This window comes from Phragmites australis, chromosome 1, assembly GCF_958298935.1.
Source record: "Phragmites australis chromosome 1, lpPhrAust1.1, whole genome shotgun sequence".
Classification (NCBI taxonomy): Eukaryota; Viridiplantae; Streptophyta; class Magnoliopsida; order Poales; family Poaceae; genus Phragmites; species Phragmites australis.
Window position 1 is genome coordinate 46,386,827 of NC_084921.1, and position 26,645 is coordinate 46,413,471.

A 26,645-nucleotide genomic window follows, 5' to 3' on the forward strand; every position below is an offset into this window, starting at 1 on the left:
ATGGATCTAGGTAAAACACTCCTAACCGCTATTTCCAAATGCTGACAAGCCGTTGTAAATGTATTCCGAGAGTTCAACTTCTGTAATATAGTTCAGGTACGAAGTCAGTGAGTATAAAGATAGATAACCTACAAAGAAGATGAAATATATTTTTATCAAACAACATATTATTCCTGCATAACCAAAGCGACTAGCAAATAGCAGTCGTTCCCAACAGGACTTTCGGTTTTAAGTCTTTCCTAATGCCCGTAGCCAAGTACCGAACATATGTGATACACTATAGGGTCGGAGTAGTCCTAGGGTGATATATTCTGCATAATAATATTTAAGATATGACAATTATATGATAGGATTAACTACTATAAGCAGTTGATAGCACAATACATAGTATATTCGATAATAAGTTCGGTTTTTTAGTTGATTATGTAGATTATTTGGAAGCATAAGTTCAATATGATAAGGAGATAGAACTTACCTTCTCTAACACTCTCCTCTAAGCCTCAGTCATAATCACGATCCCCCGGGCTTCTGATGCTTCCTGTGTAGCACTCACAAAACTCCGCTAATTCTGCAAACACGACTATGATCAATAACGAACTATACTAGAGAAGAATCAAATAACATTAAATAAAAAGTCAAATAAGCCCTAATGGATATCACACTGCAATAAATAGATAGATCTCAAATTTAGATGAATTTCAGTAAAAGAATCATCGAAATCAGAGCCAGAACGGAGAAGTTGTGACTCACGAAAAATTTAATCTAAATTTAAATATTGAAATATAAAATGGCATTGTTCATGGGTGGGGCCCATTGAATAGTAACTCAGGCTAAGCCAGATATGAGTTTAGATTAGGCTGACCTGCACAGTGGTTAGCCCACTCAGGTCGGGCTAGCTAGTGTTGCGAGCTATTGAAGCTAGGCTGAGCACTAGGGCACGGCCTTGGCCAGCTGGGCTGGCTTGGCAAGCTAACAACATGTGGGCTGAGCCGCAGCCTACCTTGGTTGGGCAGAGAAAATCGGTGAAGGGGAAGCAGCGGCGAGCAATCGTGGTGGAGTTGCGCTAGAGGGCTCGCAGGACTCGCGCTCCCACCAGTGACTAACAAAGAGATATGGTCGTCGAACCTCTACATACGACGGGGATTCTATTTGGGGGCTTAATGTTGACCAACGGTGGTTGGAGCGGCTTCCAACGACGGCCGGAGTGAAGCTAGGCGGTGGAGCTCGGCTAGGGTAGCAGAGAAGAGGAAATGGAGGCAGTTTGACCGGCTAAAGGTTCCTGCAGGTGCAGCGTGATGCGGGGAATTCGGATAGGGGGCCCAAGGTCCGATAGCCGGACTGTGGCCTGGACGATGGCTTGCGGGTGAGGTACGGTGGCGCTCGGTCACCATGGAGGGGCGCACCAAAGTCGGGCGAAAGGAAAAATGACACGCACAATTGAAAGGGTAGGGTGATGGGGAAGCTCACCAAGCTCGGAGAGGTAGAGGGAGAGGATGGTGGTCGGCGATGAAGTTTCGGCTGTGGTGGCATTTGCATGTCTCTAGTGTGCGTGTGCTCCAGTTCAGCTTCTAGGTGAGGTAGGGGCAGCACCGAGAAGATGGAGAGCTCCTAGTACTCCTCAGCTACTTGCGAGGGAAGAAATAGGGACAACGAACCTACAACGGTGAGCAATGGCGATGACGGGGAAACAGAGGAGGGAAGATTGGGCTGCTCTATTTATAGAGGGAGGGATGAGTAAAGAGGCGGTGTGGAAATCCATGAAGTCGCGCGATCATCGGCGAGCAACGCGGCGGTGAGATGGCAGGGCAGCGCCCACCTTACTTCCTGTGGCATGGCCGCACTGCGCCGGCCACATGCGTGCACGGGCGGGAAAGTCACGGGTGTCACACGGCTCAGTTGCACGCAGAGAGAGCAGAGAGAGGGGAGAAAGAGCGAGAGCGCGGAGATGGCGAGAAAGTCACCGACACATTGAATGCGTCGGCCGTCGTTGTAGGACCCGCGTTGCCGGGATCTCCTGTGCCTCCTGTATCAGTCCCTAGATTACGTAGCTGATACGCACAGTACAACAGTTGGAGTATCATAGTCAAACTTCGTACAATACATTAGCGTACAGTGTACTTTAAGTTACAAACCATATTGTCCCTTACAAATATGGCCTAGCGGCCTTCATGAAAAGCACAGCGGAAAAGGACCCAAGCCACAAGCAGCGAAGGTGCGAACACGACTTAGACTACTCTTCGTCTCTGGCTTCGCCCCCGGCAAAGTCGGCATTATCTTCTTCATCTGAATGACAACAAGAGTGAGTACAAAAGGTACTCAGCAAGCCCTATACTACTTTCAAGGGTTTGATAGATGCATAATGAAGTATTTCAAGGATAAGGCTTTACGGAATAGTTTTAGCGTAAAGCAATTTATGCAGGTATTTAGTTGTATCATCAATGATTAACTTTAAAACCGTTTTAATAGTTCAAAACTAGTAACAAGTTTTATTTGGGAGTTTTCGGTCCTGGGAGGGGCTATACCTCACTCCTCAGTCCCTTTTTACCACATCTGGTGCACACCTAGTACCACACAGCCTCTGGCGATATCGAGCCAGGAAACATCACCATACGGACATCTAGTCCACCCACTCACTCATCAAGACACACGCACCCTGAGTCTAGTCAACGCGATTGCTGCTTTCGCATGTCCATAACCGTGGACACGGCTATTCGAATAGTTTTACACTCTGCAGAGGTTGTACAACTTTACCCACGCGATATTCTCAGCCTCCCACTGTTGCATGCAGGGGAGTGAATCATACCGAGACCCTCCATAACACCTTTCCTGCCAGGCTTTTCCACGAGACATGCCCAAGTACCAGAGCTGCATGCTTCCGAAGGCCAGCATCCCTTTTTAAGCCTCGGCCGGTACTAGAAACCTCCAAGCATGCGGGACAGGATAGTACTTGCCTGCTCGTTGCTCTCAACCTCCTGGTAGGATGTCCGACCCAGTCCAGTGAAAGGAAAGTCAAGTCCTGCCCATACAGGACGCATGATTGTACGTAGTGGCTAGGCTAAATGAGCCGCAATGACTCGGTCCTTAAGCGGCCGGGGTGGGCATCTCCCAGCACGAGTATTTCCACAATACCACATGCCCCCAAGAGCATCCCCTCCCACAGAGGACTACTCTACCTGCCCCCGCCAAAACAGTTTTCACCAGTTTTCACACATCTCCCACCATAACCCACACACCATCAAGGATCTCACATCTATCACAGAATTCATATCCATCAAGATTCATGGCATGACTTTAATACTGGATAATGGTAATTTGTCACCTCCGAGGAGATGCAGTTTAAAAGCGACGCCTCTGAGGAGACGTATTCAATCCTAAGCATGCTTAGATATCAAGACATCTTCCATCGTTAATATAGATAACAATAGGTAATCCTAGGGTGATATGTATTCTGGATGAAGTTAGTTATGGCATGGCGGTGTTGATAGGATTAACTACTACAAACAATTGCAAAAGCATAATACATAGCACCTGCAGTAGTATTCCCAGTTTTAGTTGAGCATGTAGATTATCGGAAAACATAGGTTCAATATGATCAAGGAAAATAGGACTTGCCTTCTCCGGAGTTCTCCTCTTGATTTTGGTCAAAGTCAGGATCCTCTTCAGCCTGAATAATCCCAGCACAGATCTCGCAAAACAAATGTTCTTATTCCTGCTCTTGCTCCTCTGTAATTCACAACTATGATCAACACGGCTAAACTAAAGAAGAACCGATTAATACCAATTGAAAAGCCAAACAAGTCCTAACGAACACCACGAGGTGATCAATGAGTAGATCTTGATTTTCGATGAATTTCGGTGAAAGAATCGCCGAAATCGGAGCTAGAACGGAGAAGTTACGGTTCTAAGAATATTTAAATCTAGAAAACATGGAAAGACACTATTTATGGGTGGGGCCCACTGAACAGTGAAAGGGGCCCATATGAACAGTGACCAGTGGGGCCCACTTGGGCTTCATCCGGGCCTGGATGGGCCGGGCTCAGATCTACAGTAATGGGCCCGCACAGTGCAGCCTACAGAGTCATCGGGCCGCGGCCTATGGCCTCTAGAACCTGGGCCGGCCCATTTGCGGTACAAGCCGGCCTGGCCGACTGGCCGGCCAGTGGGTCAAGCGGGGGTGCGCGGCAGGGCAGCCCACGGCGCACGCGCGCAGCGTGCGGCGGAGGGGAGGGGATTTGGCGTCGGCGGCGAGGGCTACGACGGCGTGGCACGGAGAAGCTTGCCGGCGACGAGTCTCCGCTACGGTTTCGCCGTGAGAGCTAGACGCCGGGGCACTACGCGGCACGACGAACTCGACTGACAGCACAGCGACGACGGTGAACGGCGGCGGCGGTGTCAGATCAGTGCCGGAGGGGGAAGCGGTGGCGCGGTAAAATTTGGCAGCACCTCCCCTGCATGGGGAGGCGTTCTTCCTGCAAGAAAACGGGGCTCTGGGTCCCAAAGACCTTAGCACGATGGCCGGAGAACACACATACGACGCAGGCACGCGCCGGCGGCGACCAGACGCTGCGGCGGGAGAAAAATGCTCGGCGGCGAGCGACTAATAGCCTCTAAAGGGCTCGGAAACTCCCACTAACTAGCCTAGGGGGACCCTAGGGGGCAAGGGGCTCACCGGAACGGCAGGGACGAGACGACGGCCGGCGGCGAGTTGCGAAGAGCGGTGGCAACGCTTGCGGGCTCCTCTTCGCGGACGGCTTGCGTCGGTTTCTGACAAACGGGAGGCGGCACAGGAACGGCGTCCGACCTCCGATACTCCTTGACAGCCCATCGGCGATGTCGACTAATCGGCGAACGACGGTGGCGTAGATTGAGACGGAGGCGGCGGTGATTTGGGCGGCGGTGTGGATGAGGTACGGTGGGGGGGGGGCGAAAAAGGGGGAAAAAAAGGGAAGCCAGAGGCTCATATTTATAGCCGGAGGGGAGCGGGGCAGCGGCAATGGCGCGAGCACGCGATGCATTGTGCTGGCCCGGTGAGTACGGCGGCGAGCGGCGTGGCAGCTTCGCGCTGCTTCGGTATGGGCGCGGGCGCAGAAGTCTCCGCGGCAAGGCATGGGCGAGTGGCGCTGTGAGAGGGAGGGGGAGAGAGAAGAGAGAGCGGTAGCTCAGGGAAGTGAAGGACGGCGGTGAGCGGCGTCCTCACTGGCGGCGGGAGAAAGGAGAGAGGAGAGAGGAGAGAGGAGGCGCTTGGTCGGGCGGCTGGATGACGCGCATCGCGGCGAACGGCTGAGAGGAAAGCGTACACGGGCGCGGACGCCTTCGTGCGCAGGTGTGCCAGCGGCCGAGATGCGCGGCGGGCTGGGCCAAAAGACGGCCCAGGCGTGGGGATAGGAAGGGCGGGGCGGCCGAATGGGCTGGGAGACGGTATGGGCCGCGCCAAGGAAAAGAAGAAAGGCCGATGTGGGCTAAGGGAGAAGAAAGAAAAAGAAACCGGCCCATGGGGAAAATTAGAGAAGTAAAGAGAGAAGAGAAAAAGAAAGAGAGAAACATACATGAAGTTTGAAAGAATTCAATTTGGCAATTTTTGAATTTGGAATCCTGACTTTGGATTAAGATCAACTTCAATTAAATTGAAGTTGATTCATTTTGGATATCTAGTTTAAAGGGGATTTGAATCTGAAATTGATTTTTGAGCTGACCAGAATCTAAGAGTAGGTTTGAGTTGAGAGACATTCACTTCAAACCTCCACACAAAGAATCATAAAATCCAATAATGCATGACAGTCAACCTAATGCAGTGATCTTGCTAGAATTTGCACTGGTAAACTTTGGAACAACTAGTCAACTCCATACCTCCAACATGTGTGAAGGTGTATGTACTGGTATACATACACATCCCTGTACATGTACTAGCTTACTTAATTATCCTCAAAAAGTTTTAATTTAGAGCTAATTCTGTAATTATACAATATGCTAAACACAGGGTGTTACAGTCGTGGTGGCGGGGCGGATAGCGCGGCAGTGGCGCGCTGGCGCAGGAGACGACGCGGGCGCTCGAGCTAAGAGGGCGCACGTCGGATGCCCGACACATGGATGGCTAGGCTCGCACACGCGTGGTCGTGGGCGGGTGCAAGCAAGCCGGCGCGCGCGGGGAGACCTAGGCTGATGGACTGGTTTGTCGGGCCTCACAAAGAGAGAGGGAGGGATGATTGTGCACAGGGAGTAAAAGAAAAAGGGAAAGAGAAAAGAGTTTTGAGATAAATTCAAAAGAGAGATTTGAATTTGGATTTGAGTTAGATCTGGGCATAATTTCAATTGGGATATTTGAATTATGAGATGAGAGTAAAGCTCTGAGATTTGACAGATGATCTGAATCAAAAAGATTTGAATTCAAATTAGATTTGACCTAAATGAAATCTAAGAATATATTTGAATTTGAGAGACATTCAATTTTAAATCTCCACTTAAACAATAAACCAAATGTACAATAATCAATTAATGCACGAAGAAGTTTAGAAATTAAGGTAGTGTGTTTTGGAATACTTAGTCAATTTAATATATATGAATATATACATACTAGTGTGTGTATATGTGTGTGTGTATATATATATATATATATATATATATATATATATATTCATGTACATATTTATTTGATTTTATTTGGTTTAATTAATTACAAATTTTTTAATTTAGAGTAAAATTTACTATTAATTAATATGCTAAAACTCAAAATGTTACATAATGTATGAGAAAATGAAAAAGAAGAAGAGAGAAATCCCTCTCAGCTCGACTCCTCCTTTCCTCTATCTCTCACCGCAACCCTGACCTCCTTTTGGCCCAATTCGGCAGTGGCCCATCTCCCCTTCCCGCTCTCGAGTTTTTTTATTTTTATATTTTTTTAACATAAATAATTAAATAAATATATTTCGGATGAAAAGATTTACAAGAATAGATCCCTACCACCCTCTTATAAAGCGGTTAGGCTCTTACCGTCCCCTGGAAAGGTGGTAATCAGTCCAGCACGAGCTACGGTGGCTTACCGTGCGGGTACTGTACAACGCTAAAAGTACTGTTCATATAGCTATTTTAACTCTCAGTGGTCTTCTGTTACTCTAAAAAATTTAGAATTTTTTTACGTATTTTATAATCCATGTGCAATCCATTTTAATTAGATTCACTCAAAAATCATGTGTAGAATTTAAAATAAAATTCTCCAAAAATACTATTTTTATAAATTCTAACAATTGTTAGTATCTCAAATAAATTTCTAAAAATCTGGAAAAGTTCACTAATATTCTTCTTATGTGATGAAATAATTTCTAAAATTATTTGCAGCCATAGGTTATGTGGTGAAAAAAATGAGTTCCTCTGTAATGTTCTATTTATATGCATTTTTACCATTTTATGTGAAATTCTTCTTTTAATTCAATTTGATCCGGACTTGGATCTGGTTACCACGGAAGGGATTGTGTTGTAATATGTTGTACATACATGTGTTGAGGTAGCTCTGGAAAGAAAGAGGTAGCTGGTACTCTAAAGGCCGAGAAGGAGAGGTTGAAGACATCTCGCGGAAAAAATGGTTCAATAAGTGTAGACCATTGAGTTTGTTACTACCAATATATTTCACGTAAGGTATTTATGTATCGTATACTACGTGTATCATATCATCATAGTTGTAATTTATGAAAGTGTTATCAATTCAATATGACTTAGAAGCAATATAAAAGGTCCAGCCCAAGGCAAGCCAGCCTACAAACGGGGCATGCTGCATGCACATTCGGCTCCGTGCAGTCTAAGACAAGCCATTATATCATTTTTTTTCTTATTTTAAGGAAATCACTTATATCAGTTTAGTGTAGAGTCAATCATCAAATGTCTATAGAGACTACTAATCTACTCCGCGTGTGGCAATAAAAAATTCAAGGAAACATGACAAATCTAGGCTGAGAATTGTGCCTTGGGCCTAGGCCCAAAAAAGCCATTAAGTCTTTACCAAAAATCAGGAAAAGAAATAGAAAGGTAAAAGGCCCAGCCCAAAGCAAGCCAGCCTACCACGGCCCACGGGGCAAGCGCATTCCACTCCGCCCTCCAAGAGAATGAACTTTTACCTGAAGTGAATGTATTGTCTAAAACAAAATCTGAAGTGAATGTACAACCGTGCCACGCCAGGCTGACAGGATCCACCATTTCTCTCTGTTAGTCACTAATAGATTCATCACAAATGGTTAAGGCTCTGGATTTATTCATAGTAATAAGCAATTGACATTAACACAACTGCAGAAGCTTTCATCGCTCCCAGAACCAGCTTTTTTATTCTGTTGTGTTTATACAGTTCATAAAACAAGTGTACAACAGGGGAATTTATGTATGGTCCATATATTCAGCTCATTCAAATTCACTTTCACAACACCCATGCCATCGTTATTAGTAGCTGGCGATACAGATTGCTGGAAGCATATGTGTATGTGTACCTTCAAAATTTACCATATTTATGGTTCTCTTCTTCAGTTCAGTTGTGTTCTGTCACACGACATAGCGGTATGTAACGTATCTGCCGGCTGTCTCACTGGGTCTGATGATCTTCACGACCTGTCCTCGTCTGAGGCCATAGTACCTTGCGATAGGATCTGTAATCTGTATTCTTGGAAGCTGTTTGGTCCAATGCATTGTGATCAGAGGAGTTAAATAGAAGAAAGCATTTGCATATTGCTAGCAACATACTGAAAAAATGCAGAGGTTATCATACAAACTGAAGTGATCCAATGGATAATCTGGTTCAATTTCAACAGGAAAACTACGGAGCAGTTTTCTTGAAGCAAATTGTAGAGAATCAGGAATTTTCTGTGACCTATATATAAGTATCAGTATGACATGTGATGAATCCCTACATATAAGTATCAGTATGACATGTGACCTACATATAAGTATCAGTATGACTACTTTGTTGTCATGTGATGAATCCCTAGCAGTAGCGATGCAAGTTTTGCTTTTTTTGGATCATTGGGTCAACCAAAAACTCACTCAATTGAACTAAATTGCACTCCTAGCATGCCAGACAGTGATGCAAATGAACTAAAGTAGCGACTCAAAACTAACCATTGAATACCCATTTGCATCCCTACCTAACAGCCATAACCAGTCATGTCCATGGTCTAGGTGATTAAGTATGGCTGTCTAATCAGGTATATCTTCAAGAAATGCCTAAGCTACAAAGGATGATGACTGGAACTGAAAATGGCTACTCAAAAGTCAAATGCTTGAGGCTACAAAGTTCATCCGATTTTTTACTAACAAAAGTTACAAAACCATATGTTTCTCTGATGCTCAACCGTATTGCTACATTAGGAAAGTAGATATATTATTACCTAAACCGATGCCAAAAGTAAAGTGTGAACAAGTAGCAATACCTGAGTTTCCTTTAAGGTGTACCGTTCCAATAATGTCTTCTTCTCCTCATTTGTAAGCACTTGATGCTCAGGAACAAGAACATGGTCCTTGATATTTATAAGCAACTCGGCCTCCTGTTCATCGATTCCGTCATCAGAAAAAAAAAGAAGAACAGAAGATGATTGCACAGCAACATGCGGACCAAGTCAAATTACAGTAGCTTCTTGGTGAGCGAGACTAACCTGGAAAACTTCCAAGTGGATCTTCGGCTCTAATTCTATAAGAAACGACTTTGCAAATGGAGTGAGGTTCTGCTGAAGCACTACCACAGCTCTGGAGACGTTCTCAGCTTTCATCATTTCGACGAACTTCTTAATGTGTTTCATCCCCACCTTATCATCGTTAGGGAAGAAAACATATATCTGATCCAAAACAAAAGAACAAATTACACTTTGAAGAGGACTATCAAGTGCGGATGTAAATATTGAACTTTACCGATAGCGTGGCTATTGATTAAGGAGTGAAATTGTGCTGACAAAATGTCAGTATTGTTATCTGAACTTGGTCGTATTTAGCGGTTAGTGTTCTGGCTGTTGAGCCCCAGCCGGCATGAGCTTCAAGTTTTTTTTTCCCTTAACGCTTTCGGATGCTAAAACCCATGTCGAATTATCCAAGCATTGACACCGAGACTAGGATTAATTGGATCAGCGGCAGCATGTTCACACTTGAATAAGCTACTGGAGTAGTATGTATTCCACAGCTGATTGCAAACAGGGGGCATGTGTTCATGAATTTGGATGATCATGGTGAATTGAGGTGTGAAACGAAAAGAGGATCTGAACTGGCTGGTTTGACAGGATCGGAATCGTTAGGTGCCGTCAGGCAGCCGGCAAGCTCGATCGCTGCTCAGTGATGCGGGACGCCAGTTGTGTTCTTCACTGGCTGCATAGCAGACGGGATCAGGACAGGGGAGGACGCAATTCGGCAGCCTCGACGTCGACACCCCGATCGCCGATCGAATCTCGAAGCGATCGATCGAGCAAGAGCAGAGCTACGGATTCGTATCGAGCAAGGAGAGATCATCAAACGCGGAGGGAGCCGGATCCAGCAGCTAGCTACAAGCGTACGAGCTGTTTGATCCGAGAGGAGCGGCAGGAAGCAGAGGAGGGAGGGAGTTGACTCCGCGAGCGGCGGATTCGGATTGGATCGGGAGGTGACTGACCTGGTCGGACGGGTCGTTCTTCTTGTACTTGTTGATGAGGAGCTCCTCGCGGTAGAAGGACTCGCCGAACTTGCGCAGGAAGTCGCGGCGGCTCATGGCGAGCTCGTGCTCCACCACCAGGTACCCGCGGTCCCGCAGCATCTGCATCACCGTCCGCCGGATCCGGTGCAGCCGCCCCATCGTCACCTCCTCCGTCACCAGCCCCGCCGACATCTCCGCCCCGCCCGGCGTCTCGCGCTTCGCTTTTCCGTCTGCTTCGAGCGAGGTGAGCTGAGGCCTGCGCGCCGCGGTGCCCCGGAGGCGACGTCGACGTCGACGTCCTCACGCTTGACACCACACCAGTGGAGGTCCAGTGGGTCGGGTGCGGATAAAATACTGCTCCGTTTGGTTATTCGGGTGCGCTGCGCGCGAGGAGAGGTGGATTGATGTTGTTGCCGCGGTGGAGTGGATGACGTGTGGGGCACGACAGCACGTGGGAAGCAGCCGTGGCCTGTGGCCTATGGCCGTCGAGCCGGGTTAGAGGACGTACAACGGGTGCTTTGAAGAGATGTTTATAGAAAAACGATAGGTTTTTACGTGGTAGCTCATATATTGAGGCGAAGGGTAAGGTGTTTATTCAAATATCGTTGTTTATATTAATATTAATAAAATAGTTAATTATAATTAAATATCTATAATTTGTATTAAAAATTATAATTTTTATATGATGCTTAACATGCTCTTTCTTTAAACATCTAGCTACAAGTATCTATCATTGTTTACGCACTTTTGGCGGTCCACCTGTAGACGGGCTAGGTTAATTGTGCTTTTGGAAAGTACAAAACGAGGCTATGGCCTATGTGCTCCTACCACTCGGATGTTTAACAGAGACTGCTCAGCGACCATTCTCAACCAAATCGACTTTAGTACAGAAGGGCCAAACTTTGGAGTTAGATTGGACCCGTTTCCTGAAAGCAACTGGGCTTGATCAAAGCCTTTCTCCTTGGCCTGCAACTCTTATACGATAAGGGACGAAAAAAGCAATTATAACCAAGAACTATGACTACAAAACGCAAACAAGGATTACGTGCGAAGAATTCGACAAACTACCCGAACAATCCTTCTCTTTTTGTTGGGAAGTGAAACCCGTTGTCAAACAAGTTGGAAGGGCATTTTCGTACACCTGCCGGGTGCAATCATGTACAAACTAGTGTCAAAGAGCTTGTTCCCGACTGCTCATTTCCAGTGAGCAACTTATCCACTGACCTCACACCTTAATCGCGCTGGCGGCGAAAGATTCTTCCCAACGCCATCCTGTCCATGGCTGCACCTAACTGTAATAGAAGTTGTTCCTCCGACTATAAATTATCAAAGGATATAGTCGTTGACGTATAAAACCTACTGAAAATAGTCCACATGTTAGCAGGGACAGAACAGTGAAGAGTGAGAGTGCCAGATCCGATCTCAGAGCAGGACAGGAAAGTAACAGCCTAACAGAGCACCGACGGTCGCGCACGTGCCCCACACGTGCGGCCCCGGAAAAGCTGAGGTGTCACGTGCCTGCGGGCCCACCCCCAGTCGAGCCGCATCGCGGATGCGTCGGAGAGCTGATGGCTGGACCTCGCACCAACTGGCACCCCACCACCTACCAATAAACGTACCCCACGATTGCACCCCGCCACGTAGGCTGGCCGCTCACGCGGCGCACCACTCGCTCGCCAGTAACACAGCGTGGCCTCAAACTTCTCACCGACTTGTGGGGCCAGAACTAGATATGCCCCGTCTGTCAGTAAATGCGCGTGCAGCAGTGTCGGGACATCGTCTGCCAGTTGCGCCGACAGGCGGGGGCCAGCGAGGCGGAATACCCAGGGGCAGTTTGGGGAAGAGTACGGGCGGATCGCGAATAATGCCCGGATCCGATTTTCAAGTGGGCCCGAAACAGACGGGTCACGGGTGAGGCCCGCGATCCAATTCTTAAGTGGGCCCAGACGGGAGACGGCGATATTTCTAGGGGCAGTTCGGGCAGTTCGCCGCAGGGGGGAAGTTTGAAAATCACGCAAAGCGGAGGGATCTGGACCGTCCGATCCCGGGAGGGACTGGAGGGAGAGGGCGTGGGCCGTCGGTTGCCGGCTGCTGCCTCCGCCGCCTACGGCTATATAACCCACGCTGCCCTCGCCTCCCTCCCCCTACCCTGGCCTTCTCCACCTCCCCCTCGCCGCCGGTCGGTCGCCTCGCCGTGTGGATCATCTCGTACCTCGTAACAATCCTTTGAACCGCTCTCCTAATCATGTGCCGCTTTTCTACTGCTGTTGATGTGGTGCCTTAGGACTGATACGTCGTGGCGATTTGAGCCGTTTTGAGCTAGGATTTTTGTGAGTTTTTTGGGTTGATTTGGCGAGGAAATCAGTAATGCGCTTGGATCTGCGCGGGATTTTTGCTGATTTATACACAGAAGTGTCCCTGTCCTGTGCGCATTTATCTCTATTTTAAAAGTTGATTGAATTAGATGATGTAGAAGTGCGTAGTTTTGTTGGATCTGTAGAATTTCGGGGTGCTCCTGCTGTTAATCTCTCGATCTCGTGGATGATCCAGTTTGGTTGCTGTATACTGCGCCAGAGGTTTTAGGTTCATTATGGAGTCTGATGTACGCATTTTGGCTATTGTTTGGGGATATTCGCTTCGAGATCTGAAAGCTACGCTCCATTTGAGAGACGCTTCGAGCACATTTAACCCATGAAATTATGATCACGAGGTATTCTCGAGCATGTAAATGTTGATGCATTTTGTAGGTGACTGTGACTCAGTGATCGAACTTGTGTGTAAACTAGTTTTGAAACCCCAGATCTGGATGGGTTCTATGTGATCTGTGTTGGAGTTCCGGGACAGTATGGATTATTAGTTTCCTTATAGCGCATGATGTTAGATGCTTTTTTTGCTTGAGACGTCATGGGTTGTATTTCAAACCACATATCTGGTGATTTGTTGACACACCCAACTGATGAAACGGACACGCATGCATTTTATTTTTTGGGGTCTTGTTTTGAGCTACCTGTTTTAGACTTGCCCCAACATGTTGTTGTATGGCAGCCGAATCTGGACTGTTATGGCACAATTTGAGCTTGCTTGCACCTCATTTTATGTTTCCAATGTACTAATTCAGTGGTACAGGGTTTAGACATGCTTGATCTAAGCAACTCTAGGAGGATAGCAAATGCCTTTCGTTTACACTGTATCTTTGAGTTAGTGTGCTTTCTGCAGTATCTGAAATTAATTCTTCTATGCGGTTCCCTTCCATTTCTAGGGTGAAGATGAGGGAGATCTTGCACATCCAGGGTGGGCAATGTGGCAACCAGATCGGTGCCAAGTTCTGGGAGGTGGTGTGTGATGAGCATGGCATTGACCCTACCGGGCGGTACACAGGCACCTCTGATTTGCAGTTGGAGCGTGTTAATGTTTATTACAATGAGGCCTCCTGCGGTCGCTTTGTGCCTCGTGCTGTTCTCATGGACCTTGAGCCTGGGACAATGGACAGTGTCCGCACTGGACCCTATGGGCAGATCTTCCGCCCCGACAACTTTGTGTTTGGGCAATCTGGCGCCGGTAACAACTGGGCCAAGGGCCATTACACTGAGGGTGCTGAGCTCATTGATTCTGTCTTGGATGTTGTGAGGAAGGAAGCTGAGAACTGTGATTGCCTGCAAGGTATTTGAGCTTATTGATGATCAAATTGATTGCTGATAGTCGATAGATCAGTTTCTGTTCAATCGGTTTAGAGTGCATATGCTTATGTGAAAACCTCTCCTATACTGTTTTGAATTTCTTTTTAACCATGCTTGTGAATTGTCGCTGTGATGCAGTACACCATATGACTGATGCTATACCATGGCACTATGATCTATTTTATTATAAAACAGCTATTGCACTTGCACATAAGTTGTTTCACTCGGTTTAGACTTTTAGTTCATGCCCTGTCCTAAATGACATTGATAACTCTTGCTGATTGTTTAGTAATTATATATATGTATATCTAGATTAGAGTTGATTCCGATTCTTAAAGGGGTTCTATTGTGTACCGGGGGTACATCTTATCACATGACCAACAATAACTTTATTCTCCAGTTTATATCAGAGTATGGTATTTTCTTATTTACACTTGTTGCCCAAACAAATGGTATAACATAACAGCCGTTGATATTGCAGATATTCTTGTGAAATTATCCAATGGTTAACAGCTATTATGTATTTACCTATGTCCTATATTTTTGTTGGCATATGCACTTTGTTCTGTATTTTTTTAATGCCCAAGCAACTAACTTTATCATGTTACAGCAAGCATTAACACCATCTGTTTGTGTGTGCAGGATTCCAAGTATGCCACTCCCTTGGTGGTGGTACTGGATCTGGTATGGGTACGCTGTTGATATCAAAGATCAGGGAGGAGTACCCTGACCGCATGATGCTGACATTCTCAGTTTTCCCCTCACCAAAAGTATCAGATACTGTGGTTGAGCCATACAATGCCACTCTCTCAGTCCACCAGTTGGTTGAGAATGCTGATGAGTGCATGGTTCTTGACAATGAGGCCCTCTACGACATCTGTTTCAGGACTCTCAAGCTCACCACACCTAGCTGTAAGCATCTTCAATCTTTCTCAATTATAGTTTCTATTGGACATAAACTAGTGCGGAACTGGATGTTTATATTTGTTATTATATTGGTTTAGTACTGCAGGTATAGACGTGTGTTCAAGCATCTTGTTTGTCTTAGTGTATGCGATGCAATCTAGCATTGATGCTACACTTAGTCATGCTTTTGTTGATCGTGTATTCATGATAATCAAGTATACAGTCAGGATATCAGAGATCATGCTAAAAATAGCTTTTCTGGAACTAGATGAATGGTAGCTTTTCCCTCTTCTTTTCAACCTAAGCTAACGAACTATTATGACATGGTGTTTAGTCAGATTGAGAGAAAAGCAAGATGGATTTACTCATAATTGAACATTTGGAAATAAACATGGGCTTTCTCATCCTGAAAACTTAAGCTCGAATATACTCACCACTTGGATATGTTGCTATCTTCCACATAGAAACACATAATTTTCAGTTAGTATTGCCTTGGAACATAACATATTCTGCATGTGCATTAATTTCTGCAGTTGGGGATTTGAACCATTTGATCTCTGCCACCATGAGTGGAGTCACATGCTGCCTAAGGTTCCCTGGTCAGCTGAACTCCGACCTCCGGAAGCTGGCTGTGAACCTTATCCCCTTCCCTCGTCTCCACTTCTTCATGGTTGGCTTCGCCCCGTTGACATCCCGTGGCTCCCAGCAGTACCGTGCCCTCACTGTCCCCGAGCTCACACAGCAGATGTGGGACGCCAAGAACATGATGTGCGCCGCTGATCCTCGCCATGGCCGTTACCTCACGGCCTCAGCCATGTTCCGTGGGAAGATGAGCACCAAGGAGGTCGACGAGCAGATGATCAACGTCCAGAACAAGAACTCGTCCTACTTCGTGGAGTGGATCCCCAACAACGTGAAGTCCAGCGTGTGTGACATCCCGCCAAGGGGCCTGTCCATGGCGTCCACCTTCATCGGCAACTCGACGTCCATCCAGGAGATGTTCCGGAGGGTGAGCGAGCAGTTCACGGCCATGTTCAGGAGGAAGGCCTTCTTGCACTGGTACACCGGCGAGGGCATGGACGAGATGGAGTTCACCGAGGCCGAGAGCAACATGAACGACCTCGTGTCGGAGTACCAGCAGTACCAGGACGCGACCGCCGACGAGGAAGGCGAGTACGAGGTGGATGATGATGACGCGCAGGCCGACGACATGTAAGGAGGCCCTGTGACACCGAGGCTTTGTGGTTGGTTGTAGGGTACTTCGATGAGCTTGGTGTTCCCTTGTGTTGTTGGCTTGTTGCCGTATTACTGCTAGCGTCCCACCCGCCCTTCTGCCGTGTTCTTCGCTGTTGATGCTTGTATTTTCCATCTGCTATGAGACTTCGCTTTTGGTACTGTATTGCTTGATGCTGATCGTATGCTCGGCGTTTGAGGTTTCTGGTGAATTTGAGCCTTTCGCGTCGATACCTGTGTGCAGTTTTTTTATGAGCTCTGTGCATTGCCCGGTGACATGGCATGACTGGTAGCGCACCGACTTCTACCTGGAAAGGTGAGGCTACTGTGGCGGTTACAGGGCATACTAATACTCCAGTTATAGTGATTTGCCAAACCTTTCCATCTCGATTCTACGACTTGCTTCCAAACCTTTCCAGTTATGATGATTTCATCGACAAAGGTGGGCTCTCCTTGCGTATCTCTGGCATCAGTTGGCCACGGAACATGGCTTTCAGTCAATTTGCCTAGTGCAGAAATGCAGAGTGCTGACCATTGAACACATTTCGGCAATGCTGGTTTAGCAATTAACATGGGTTGCACATGGCTAAACATTCACAACAACTATTAAGAAGTAGCGAGTATCGCTGCAGGCAAATGGAGAAACCACACGTATTCATTGCGTTTCTTTCCTCTTTAGTTTCTGGGTTACACAGTGGCTTATTGTTTCAACAATAAACCCCCAGATAAAATCTGGAACAGAAGAAATGAACGAAATACTTCACATATATTAGTTTACAAAGCATCTATCTGTTGACTCTAGGGTATCATCATTGCAGAGCTTGTGCTTCAAGCAGAATGTTAGGCCAAATTGACATCGTAGTTTGTCAATGCAAGCGTCTGCACTGCAGAACTACGATCGAACCCCATGGAAACGAGTGCAGCAATAGAGGAATCTGTGGGGTCTTGGGTAGCTGTGCGCGCGTCCTGAATAAGATGGAGTGATCAGAAGCAAATACTTGTTTTATTTTGGGTAAAGGATCCAGTAACAGCAACATGTGAACAACCACAGGAGGAGGATGAATTTGCTGGCAATACAAGATACCTGCAACTTTCAGCCATTCCTTCGCTAAGGATTAATAATATCTCTATAGGTGTTTGTTGGCAGCACTGTGCATCTCTCGGAAGACGGAACCAAATAGACACAGAAGCTTTAGGATCTGATCAGGCATTCTAATTGATTTGTCTGTTCGAAAATAACGGTCATATGATATTCTTTCGAGTTAAAGATTAACATGTTTAGCTAAGGTGCTCATTTCAAAGCTATCAAACTTAAGTTTTCAATTATTCATTTTTTTAAATAAAATGTAGCAAACATAGTTAGAAATACATAATTGAGATTTCATTTGAGTGCAGTGAATCATGCATCTTCAAAAGCTAAATGAAAAAAAGGCTTCTGAATTGCTTTGATTTAGTGTTGCTTCAGGTGTTTGGAGGTTCACTTCATTTTGTATTAAAAAAGCTAATCTCTCGACAAAATGAATATATTGCAACATGATGAAGGTATAAGGGACCTAATCACAATATTTGCCTCAACTTGACAAATGCTTCCATCAGTTTCTGTAGTCGGTAATCCTTGATAAGAATTGTTAGGAAAGGGCCATGATAACCACGAGAAGAGCGAAGTTGCAAATTCTGGGAACTGTAATGATTCGAGGTATCTTTTACATTGCAGCAGAAGGTTATACTGCAGCATCGTCTGCTTCATACTCACTTCGTCTTTTGTTTGCAAGTTGCAGTGTGCCTATTTAAGTATCCTATTTTACTTGTAGACTTTATAGATAATTCATATTTTCATATATTACACTTAGTACATCTTACCTTTACCCCGTCTTCTTCTCCGTAGACCTTTTAAAATCTTGCCACACTGGTGATGTAATGAGTACATATCTTTTTGTGCCAGTGCTTGATGGTGTGTTTACACTTGTAGAGCCTGACGCATCATGATCCATGAAGGAAACTATGAAAAAATTAGAAATTTTAAGACTAGAGTAATAAAGAAATATTAATAATAGAGAAATTAGAAATATTAAGACTAGAGAAATAAAAATATTTAAAACAACGAACTTAGATGCAAAATAGGTACCTTGATTTCTTCAAACAAGCTGAAAGTCAGATCTTGAATTTTCAGATATTTGACAATAATTACAATGAATTTTGCTAAATTATTGCAAACTCGTAAGAAATTGGAAGAAGAATGAGAGGAGCACATAAGAGGGTTAGAAAGATTTCTTATGTGTAATATGGGGAGGGGGTTGGTGCCCTATTTATTGGCGAAGTTTGGTGATTTTTGTTTTTTTACAGCTCAAACGGTAAATCTGGCTATATTTTCAAAAATAAACCGACTAAATGGGCTAAACTGTTCCTAGCTATGTCGTGCTTAGATTATATCTACAGTGATAGGCCACGGGCCAGCCCAGAAGCCACAACGCAGTTGGCCATCTTTAACACATACATCCCATTGCCCAGCCAAGTTTTTTTTATCCTTAAAAAAACTTGGCAACCTTTGTGCAAACATGATCTTTTTAGGGCATGTAATATAATTTTAGTAATTAATGTTAATATAGTTAATACGACTAACATGTTTATCAAGTATATATATTAGTAGGTCTTATAGATGCAATATATAAAGAAGCTATCAAAGTCGGAACAAAAATTGATTGAATTGGAGAAGTCCTAGAGAAATTGTATGCGCCGGATAGTCCGGCACTCGGCAGGTTGAACACATCAAAGTGTTTCTATCAAAATGGGTGAAAAGCTGAAGAACACGTTGGAAGGTCCGGTGCATGAAGCAAGTGTACGTCGAAGTATTTTCAGAGGAAGGAGTAGAAAATGCTACATGCCAGAAGGTCCGGTGTTCATAATTTTACACGTCGGGAGGTTGCGCTGGAGTATTTCTTGCAGAGGAGGTTGCAATTGTGAAAGATTTAAGGTCTACACGCTGGATGGTTCAACGCTCTGAAGTTCTACAAGTTGGAGTGTTTTGTGCATAGAGGAAATGACTCGGTTGGCAGAAGAAGATATGCACATGGGATGGTTTGGTGATAGAGCTGGTGAACATGCCAGAACATCCAGTGTTCACAGAAGGTTTGAGTGAGATTTCAACGGCTAATTTTTGGCTGATGTACACGCCGTATGGTCTGGTGAGTATAATATTGTCCACACCAGATCATCCAGCGTATACAGTAAAGTTGAGCTGTTGAGGCAACAACTAGTCTGTGAGGTTGAGCCTAAAAAATACCCCTCTAGTCGATCATTTGAGATTGCTGGAGTCCAAAGAAGCTCACATACACTTGAAAATACATCCAAACTACCAAAGAGTTAAAAGTGATCATCCAAGATATTTAAGCACATAATTAGGAAATGATTAGCACAAGTAGGCTCAGAGAGAGTTGTTGCTAGGTGTTGCTGCCTAGAGAGGGGATTAAGGAGTGATCCTACATTGTACAAAGTAGTACATCGATACCTTGAAGTCTTGGTGACTCGCCGGCACCGTGAGCTATGGTGGCTCATTCTCGTTGACCCTCCAACTTGGTATAGAGCGGTGGTAAGACTCTTATACGGTGATATGGTGACCTTTGCCTTGGTAGCTCAGGCTCCAAAGTGAAGATGACGATAAATGACCATAAGAGAGGCTTATGGTGAGGCATTGCCTTGTTGGCTCTACCCACTTATAACCTTGGTGGCTCAAGGGTCGTGACCGGATGCCGTCTGGAAGCTATAGCCTAGGTGGTTGCTCCAACATGAATTAAGGGTGGTATTTATGTCATTAATACCATGTGATAAAAATTCCTTATATTGTGTTTGCTCTCTTTACCTTATTTACGTTTCCGCATTTACATACTTATAGCTTACCTTTTTAGATAGAATGGAATCTCTTTTAAACGTTAGAGTAGAGATACTAGATAAACCTATAATACATTTAGATATAAATTGATATAAATTTACCTTGTAAAGTTTTTAAAGCCAATTAATTTTAAATATCCTAATTTATCTTCTTAAAATATCACTGATCCTTACAACCTTAAATTAATTTGAGACAGTGCTGGTTTGCGATTGTCGTGATGTGCTATTTTGAAGTTGCTTTGGAATTTAGCTCTCCGATTCATAAATCGGATTGTAGTTTAACAAACTCTATCATTGATTTTTCCTTATTTACTCTAACGTGTATTTTTTTTCCACTTTAAGGCTACGCTCGGTATTAATGAGTAGACTTTTGAAAAGCGCTTATTTATTTCTATTTTTGGTGCAGTTGTTAGTTAGAAATATCTTTTTAGGATTTATAATAGTAAGAATCATATAATAAATAATAAATATTTCTCTAATTAACTAAATTTTACAGCGCAACATAGCACAACAACCGCAAACCGACCCTAAACAGTTAATCCATACTTTATGTCGATTGGAGAGCAGCAAGATGTAAGTGATGTACTTCTGCAACACAGTATTGAAAAATCGTGCTCCTTAATCTAAGTTAGTTATAAGAATTTTTTACTAACACAGGTAAGATTTTGCTTCTATGGACCAAAAAAGGATTTTTCTCAACTAACTAATATATTCAAACGTAAAAAAAGCATAATCTCTTTTAAAAAGCCAAATGATAAATAGATCATGAGAGTTTATATTTGATTACACAGGTGCAAACGAGCCTAGAAGTTTCATACCCACAGACCTAAAAACATTTCCTTCACTGTTCATAGTTAAGAAGCTCTACTACTATTGGCTACCGGAATGTTCTCATGTTGCATCCCATTTTCAAGAAAAGGGAAAGAAAAAAAAACACTGTTTGGCTACTTGACCGCTAGAGGCTCTTCCAAACAAAGGTTGGACTTTGCCGTCCACCGGTCCGCCACTTGCGGTCATACCATTTTCCTCCAGTTCGTCTCAAAATTTGTCAGTTTTCACTTTGCAATTTGGCCAATTTCCATTCCAATAATCGCCTCTTCATTCAACATGTTGTCGTCAAGACTGAGTTAGGCACGGCTCTGTCACCCCATTCATCCGCAGACTTAGCAAAACTGCTCACTTGCCAAACATTTTAGGCACCTGGTCAGATCCATGCAGAAGTTTCAGCAAGCACACGCTATCCGCGCTTCTGACATCGCAGCGTACACTCCATTGAGGTCCTTGACTAACATGAAAGAGGAGTGGCAGCATAGGTCGAAGACTAAAATTAGCTGGATTGTGATTTATCGCACAACATTCCGAAGAATTATGTGACACATAACCCAGGATACAGCGACAGCACATGGCAGACCGAGAACTGGACAAATCTGTACATGGTTCGTAGCCTATTCTTGTTCTAATAGTCCTGGACAGAGTGAATCTTCTGCATCATAGATCTCTAGCAAAAAAGAAAAAAAAAGATCCTTCAGTCCTGAGAAGGGTTTCAGAGTTATTCAGGCGAATGCTGCAGCTCTCCATAACTGTACATTGCGAATTTGGGGTGGAGATATGCAGAGTGATATTATCTTCAGCTGAGGACATCAACTGGCCAAAATCTTCGCCACGTCGATATCTCCTCTTTGCTCTGCAGCTTCCTGATGCCTCCGTAGAAACCGTCCGTCTCATCCCCTTTCTCCCTGTGATCCTTCCTGCTCACAGTCGTCTGCCGCCATCGCGAGCCGGGGGCGTAGTGCTGGAACTCCAGGGCTATCATATCTGCAACAGATGGTACACCAATCTGAGAAACCTATGCAAATGCTGAAAAAAAAATACTTCTACCGGCTAAGAGCTATGCAGTTTACGCCTAAGTGCGTGTTTATTTCAGTTCGGATTGTGGTTTTTAGTCTGTGTCTTTCAGACTTTACCATCTGAAGCTGAAACAAACCGAATTTTTTTATAGCTTTTTATAATCCGTTTGTTGGATTGTGGAAATCTGAGAAGCCGATTTCTCTCAGCTTTTATAGATTGTGAAAATACATTTTACTAAACTGTCTATAAAAGTTTTTTAAATTTACAATCTAAGAGCTTTTTATAATCCACAATATACCAGTTGCTTTTTAAAATTCCAGCTAAAACAAACATGCCCTAAGTATCACCAACAAAAGGCACTTGGAAAGTTCATAGACAATTTGTGCAAATGCTATGTTTATCTGTATATGGTCCTACTCCATGTTGACAGACAAAAATGGCTCTAGATACTGGGACGATAGTATATGAACAAAGCATGGATATGAATGGCACAAGATCCGCAGAAGAAGAAGAATACTAGTAAGACTGTAGCCAAAGCATGTCTAGCAAGTTGTTCTTTGGTGACAGGACAACGGATCTTGATCCTCGAAAAGAAGAACGGGGCCGAGAATCTTTGTTGCCTCCAATGTCCCCGAATATTTGTTTTCTTTTCATCTCTGAGCGGGTCATCCTATCAGTATAAGTAGAAGAAAGAGCCGCGTTCTTATGTACGGTAACTGTGCCCCTCCTTTTCTAATCTATTAGATATATTAAAGGGCCAAAATTTAGAGAGATTCTAAGGGCAAGGTGGTGTAGATACGGTTTATGTGGGTCACAGAGTATATGTACACACATATATATATATATATATATATATATATATATCTGTGTGTGTACATACATACATGTATATGCATATACATGTACATACTTTTTTTTTGCCAGAATATAGCAAAAGGAGTAATAGTTATATTGATAAATCAGCTAAAATAATCTAAAATACATAGAAAAATATCTAAAACTCAAAAAAAATATGAAAAAAATTAGTTAGGTTTGTGTTACTATCGTCTACATGTTAAAATTATGCGCATACATGAAAGCACCATTGTTTTTCTAATAATTAAATGAATACATTAAATATTGATAAATTCATAAATAAATATTGAGATAGCTAAAATTGGTAAACTTAATTTTTTAAAGTCTTCTTTGTCGTACTCTGTGAAAAAAAAAGCACCAATCCCCCTAGTGTCTATCCTGTCCGTACGAGTTGTGTCCAACAATATCGACAGATGAAAAGGAGAGGGGGAATCTTTACCGTCTTCATGGCAGCGACACAGATGCTCGTTCCCGTTGCATGCCTCATGGTGACCCACGACGCCGTACCACCAGCCTGTAATCCATCACAAAAGCATCAGACCAACCAACGAACCAACAGAGACAGAACTGTGCAACGGCATCTTCTGCCAATCACCGCTGTTTGCAGATGATCTGAGCATATACCGTAGGGGAAATCCTTGTTCTTGCGCCACTGGATCTCGAAGTGCTCGCCCGGACGCAGCTCCTCCAGGCAGTCCGACGCATGGAGATCGTGCGCCGGCGTGCCCACCGGCGGGGTGCGGATCCTGCTCCACTGCACGCCATCCTCCTCCTTCGCCGGCTTCCGACCGTGCGGAGGGTACCTGTCAAAGAAATCAATTGCCCACTAAAACCACTCGCAATCACAGTAAATTACAGCCCGAAAGATCTCATTCTCTCCATGCTTTGCAAACATTTCTCAACCACTGATTTAAATGGGCTGCTGGTGCGCACCCTGTAATCCGAACAGGTGCTTTACCGACGGAAGCTCGACAGGTGCACGGATTAACTAGCTTCATCAGTCGGCCTCGGATCACAACAGTAATAAACATTATTGGTGCTACCAGCACAAAAGGCTACTAAGGATTCGTTTGTTATAGCTATAAATAGATTAAGAGTATTTGAGTGAGCTATCTTATTTCTATTTTAAATTAAGATTTAAACTATTTTATTTTAACCTATAATTTTAAAATTTAATGTGAAGTTGAAAACAAGAATTTTGACAAACAGAGCCTAATTAAGCTGGATTAATAATTACCTCGCGGTGAAGGTGTCAGTTCGCTTGTCATAGCGGAGGTGCGCGTCGTAGCACGAGAGCACGAAGCCGACATGCCCGTCCTGCTAAAGAGCAGAGATATTCTCCCAGTATTAATCAAACAATCTGCGCGCTTAATCTAATGTAACTAAAATCAAGTGGTGATTATTGAACCATAGGAGTGATGGATTGGTACTACCTCGCGGTTGTACACCTGCGCGGGGAACCAGAACTCGCCGCACTCGAGCGCGCGGTACCACGCGGCCACCGTGCCCGTCTGCGACGCGGCGGGGGCGGGCTCGGCTGCAACGGCTGCGGGGGGGTTGGCGTCCGCCTTGAGCCAGCGGCAGCCGATCCAGGAGAAGGGCCACGCGCAGGCCAGCGAGTCCACCCAGCTCCTGTGGCGGCTCGGCCGCGGCGGGCCGGCGCGGCTCGCCCTGGCGCCCAGCTCCGCCTCCCACTCCTTCCGCGCGGCGGCGCCAAGCACGCGCCCCCACTTCTGGCGCAGGTGGTGCTCCCACAGGGCGTCCGCGGAGCAGCGGTCCCTGAGCGCGGCGCACACGCACGCCATTGCTGCCAGCGACGCTGGCGAGAGCTCCTCCAGCACGCGGTCCAGTGCCAGCTCCGGCAGGTCGAGCAGCGGGAGCCCCGCGGCCCTCTCCTCCGGCGCCACCAATGCGGTCGCCGCCGCGGGCTTCGGCTTGGACGGAGACATCATCCTGACCCCGCACTCCCGCTCCTTCCTCCCCGCGGCGGTGGAGTGGCGCAGCAGCTCCCGCGCGAGCAGCAGCGCGAGGAGGCCCAGCTCCCGCACGAGCTTGCAGGGCTTGGTGGCGTGCGCGACGAGGAGCAGCGTGAAGGCCGGGAGGGTGGATATAAGCAGCAGAGGAAGCATCTCAAGGAAAGCTAGCGAGTGCTCGTACCAATCAACAAAACAAAGGCAGCGATGGTGGTGGAGGTGCGACGACAGCGCCACCCAAATCCCAATGCGCCCGCGTACGCGCACGACGCGGACACGGCGAGAGGGAGAGGACGTACGCGCGGGGGTGGATAGGCGCGCGCGGGCCCGCCCGGCCTCGGAAAGCGGGGACAGTGACGCGGAGGTGGCAACGGCAGCTTTGCAGCCGAATGATTCCTGCCTCCCCCTCCCTCTCCTCCGCGCTTCTCGCCTTCGCCTTGCTGCTGCAGTGCTGTGCTGCTGCCTTTCCCTTCCCTTCCCTTCGCCTCTCTGCTTTTGATTTGAGGAGGCCAGGCAGGGCAGCCCCACCCAAAAGCCACCCACACAGAGGCAGCACTGCACTCCTCGTCCTGCTCCTAACAACTGCTCTTATCTTTTGGACGCCAAGAACATGCAGCAGTGTGTCGCTGCTCACTGCCACTGGCAGGATGAGCTCTGCCTTTGGCCATGCTTCGGCATGTCTGATCAGATTCTGCCTTCTGTTTACTCACCCTGAGGATAGACCGAGGATCGGTTGGTGCGGTGTAGATTTGTTTTGGTGGGCAGCAAGCGAGACCGACAAGGCATGGAATAGCAACTAAAGGGGACCGGGAGGGAGAAGGTGGTCTCGTCTCGCCCTTTTGTAGGTTTGGCGGAGGAGATGGTTGGTGGGTGAAGACAACTACTCGCTGCTAACCCCGAACAGTCGAACACCACCCTACCAAATTACTCGCAAGAAAGCAAAGAAAAACTCCCCATTTTTTTTGCTTTCACCGAGCCGAGCTCTGTCCTAAATCTTGCGTGCGCTTAAAATAATCTTCCGTGCTCGTCTCGGAAACGAAACGGACGGGGATTGGCGAGGGTGGTTAAGCAGCCAAAACAAGCGTCCAAAGACGGGTGTGGAGAAAACGAGGAGAGGTGGGGGCGACTGGAGCACGTCCCGAGTCCGAGAATTCTTCCTTGGTTGCTCAGACAATCGCAACCACTTCGGCGACAACGGAAGTGCTGGTGTTAGCCCCAGCCGCACGGACACTGTTGCGGTCAAAAGATGCAGCTGAACCACTCGATCGGTGCTACCGATGTGCAGCAGCACTGGTACAGTGCTAGTGACTGTATATTTAACAAAGATCGTGAGCGACGTTGGTGCTTGCGGTGGGGGACATAGCATTTTAATAATGAATCTACATAGCTAAAAAAAAAATTATGTCGTTGTACACGGGCTATCGTGGCAGCGCTTTGCCACACTAGTACATTCACTCCCTGCAGCGCTCATGTTTGCACAGCCACGGTAGTATCTTATCGTGCTCGTGCATGCTGTCCCTCCCCCACTGTGCTCGCGCCGCCACTAGGATCCATGTTATCGTCCACCATTTTATGCACGTTTGCGTGTTACGTCGTCGGGATGTCATTGCATATATGGATAATTGGGGATTAGCCGGTTAG

General features: G+C 45.8%; 3 protein-coding genes across 5 annotated transcripts; 1 reads left to right on the top strand and 2 right to left on the bottom strand.

The window, feature by feature from the left end:
• Positions 1–8,262: 8,262 nt before the first annotated feature.
• On the bottom strand, positions 8,263–10,943 carry LOC133922742 (DNA-directed RNA polymerases II and IV subunit 5A-like). Its single transcript, XM_062368208.1, has 4 exons — positions 10,607–10,943; positions 9,627–9,806; positions 9,405–9,518; positions 8,263–8,646 (listed from the first exon to the last, which is right to left on the bottom strand). Exons 1-4 carry the CDS (start codon positions 10,817–10,819, stop codon positions 8,521–8,523), a joined length of 633 nt encoding a protein of 210 aa, XP_062224192.1. The 5' UTR covers positions 10,820–10,943; the 3' UTR covers positions 8,263–8,520.
• Positions 10,944–12,715: 1,772 nt separating this feature from the next.
• LOC133922749 (tubulin beta-4 chain-like) lies at positions 12,716–16,674 on the top strand. Its single transcript, XM_062368220.1, has 4 exons — positions 12,716–12,842; positions 13,887–14,287; positions 14,947–15,216; positions 15,744–16,674. Exons 2-4 carry the CDS (start codon positions 13,894–13,896, stop codon positions 16,424–16,426), a joined length of 1,347 nt encoding a protein of 448 aa, XP_062224204.1. The 5' UTR covers positions 12,716–12,842; positions 13,887–13,893; the 3' UTR covers positions 16,427–16,674.
• A 4,970-nt stretch (positions 16,675–21,644) lies between these two features.
• On the bottom strand, positions 21,645–25,989 carry LOC133922759 (F-box protein At2g26850-like). Of its 3 annotated transcripts, XM_062368242.1 has the most exons (6): positions 24,465–25,989; positions 24,269–24,351; positions 23,656–23,834; positions 23,471–23,545; positions 21,915–22,143; positions 21,645–21,826 (listed from the first exon to the last, which is right to left on the bottom strand). In XM_062368242.1, the coding sequence occupies exons 1-5, from the start codon at positions 25,158–25,160 to the stop codon at positions 21,956–21,958; spliced, it is 1,221 nt and encodes a 406-aa protein (XP_062224226.1). In that variant the 5' UTR covers positions 25,161–25,989; the 3' UTR covers positions 21,645–21,826; positions 21,915–21,955. The 3 variants fall into 3 exon arrangements, with proteins under 3 accessions (XP_062224226.1, XP_062224234.1, XP_062224218.1); XM_062368250.1 differs by having other exon boundaries at positions 21,645–22,143; positions 24,269–24,348; positions 24,465–25,987; XM_062368234.1 differs by having other exon boundaries at positions 21,645–22,143; positions 24,465–25,987.
• Between the last annotated feature and the right edge of the window lie 656 nt (positions 25,990–26,645).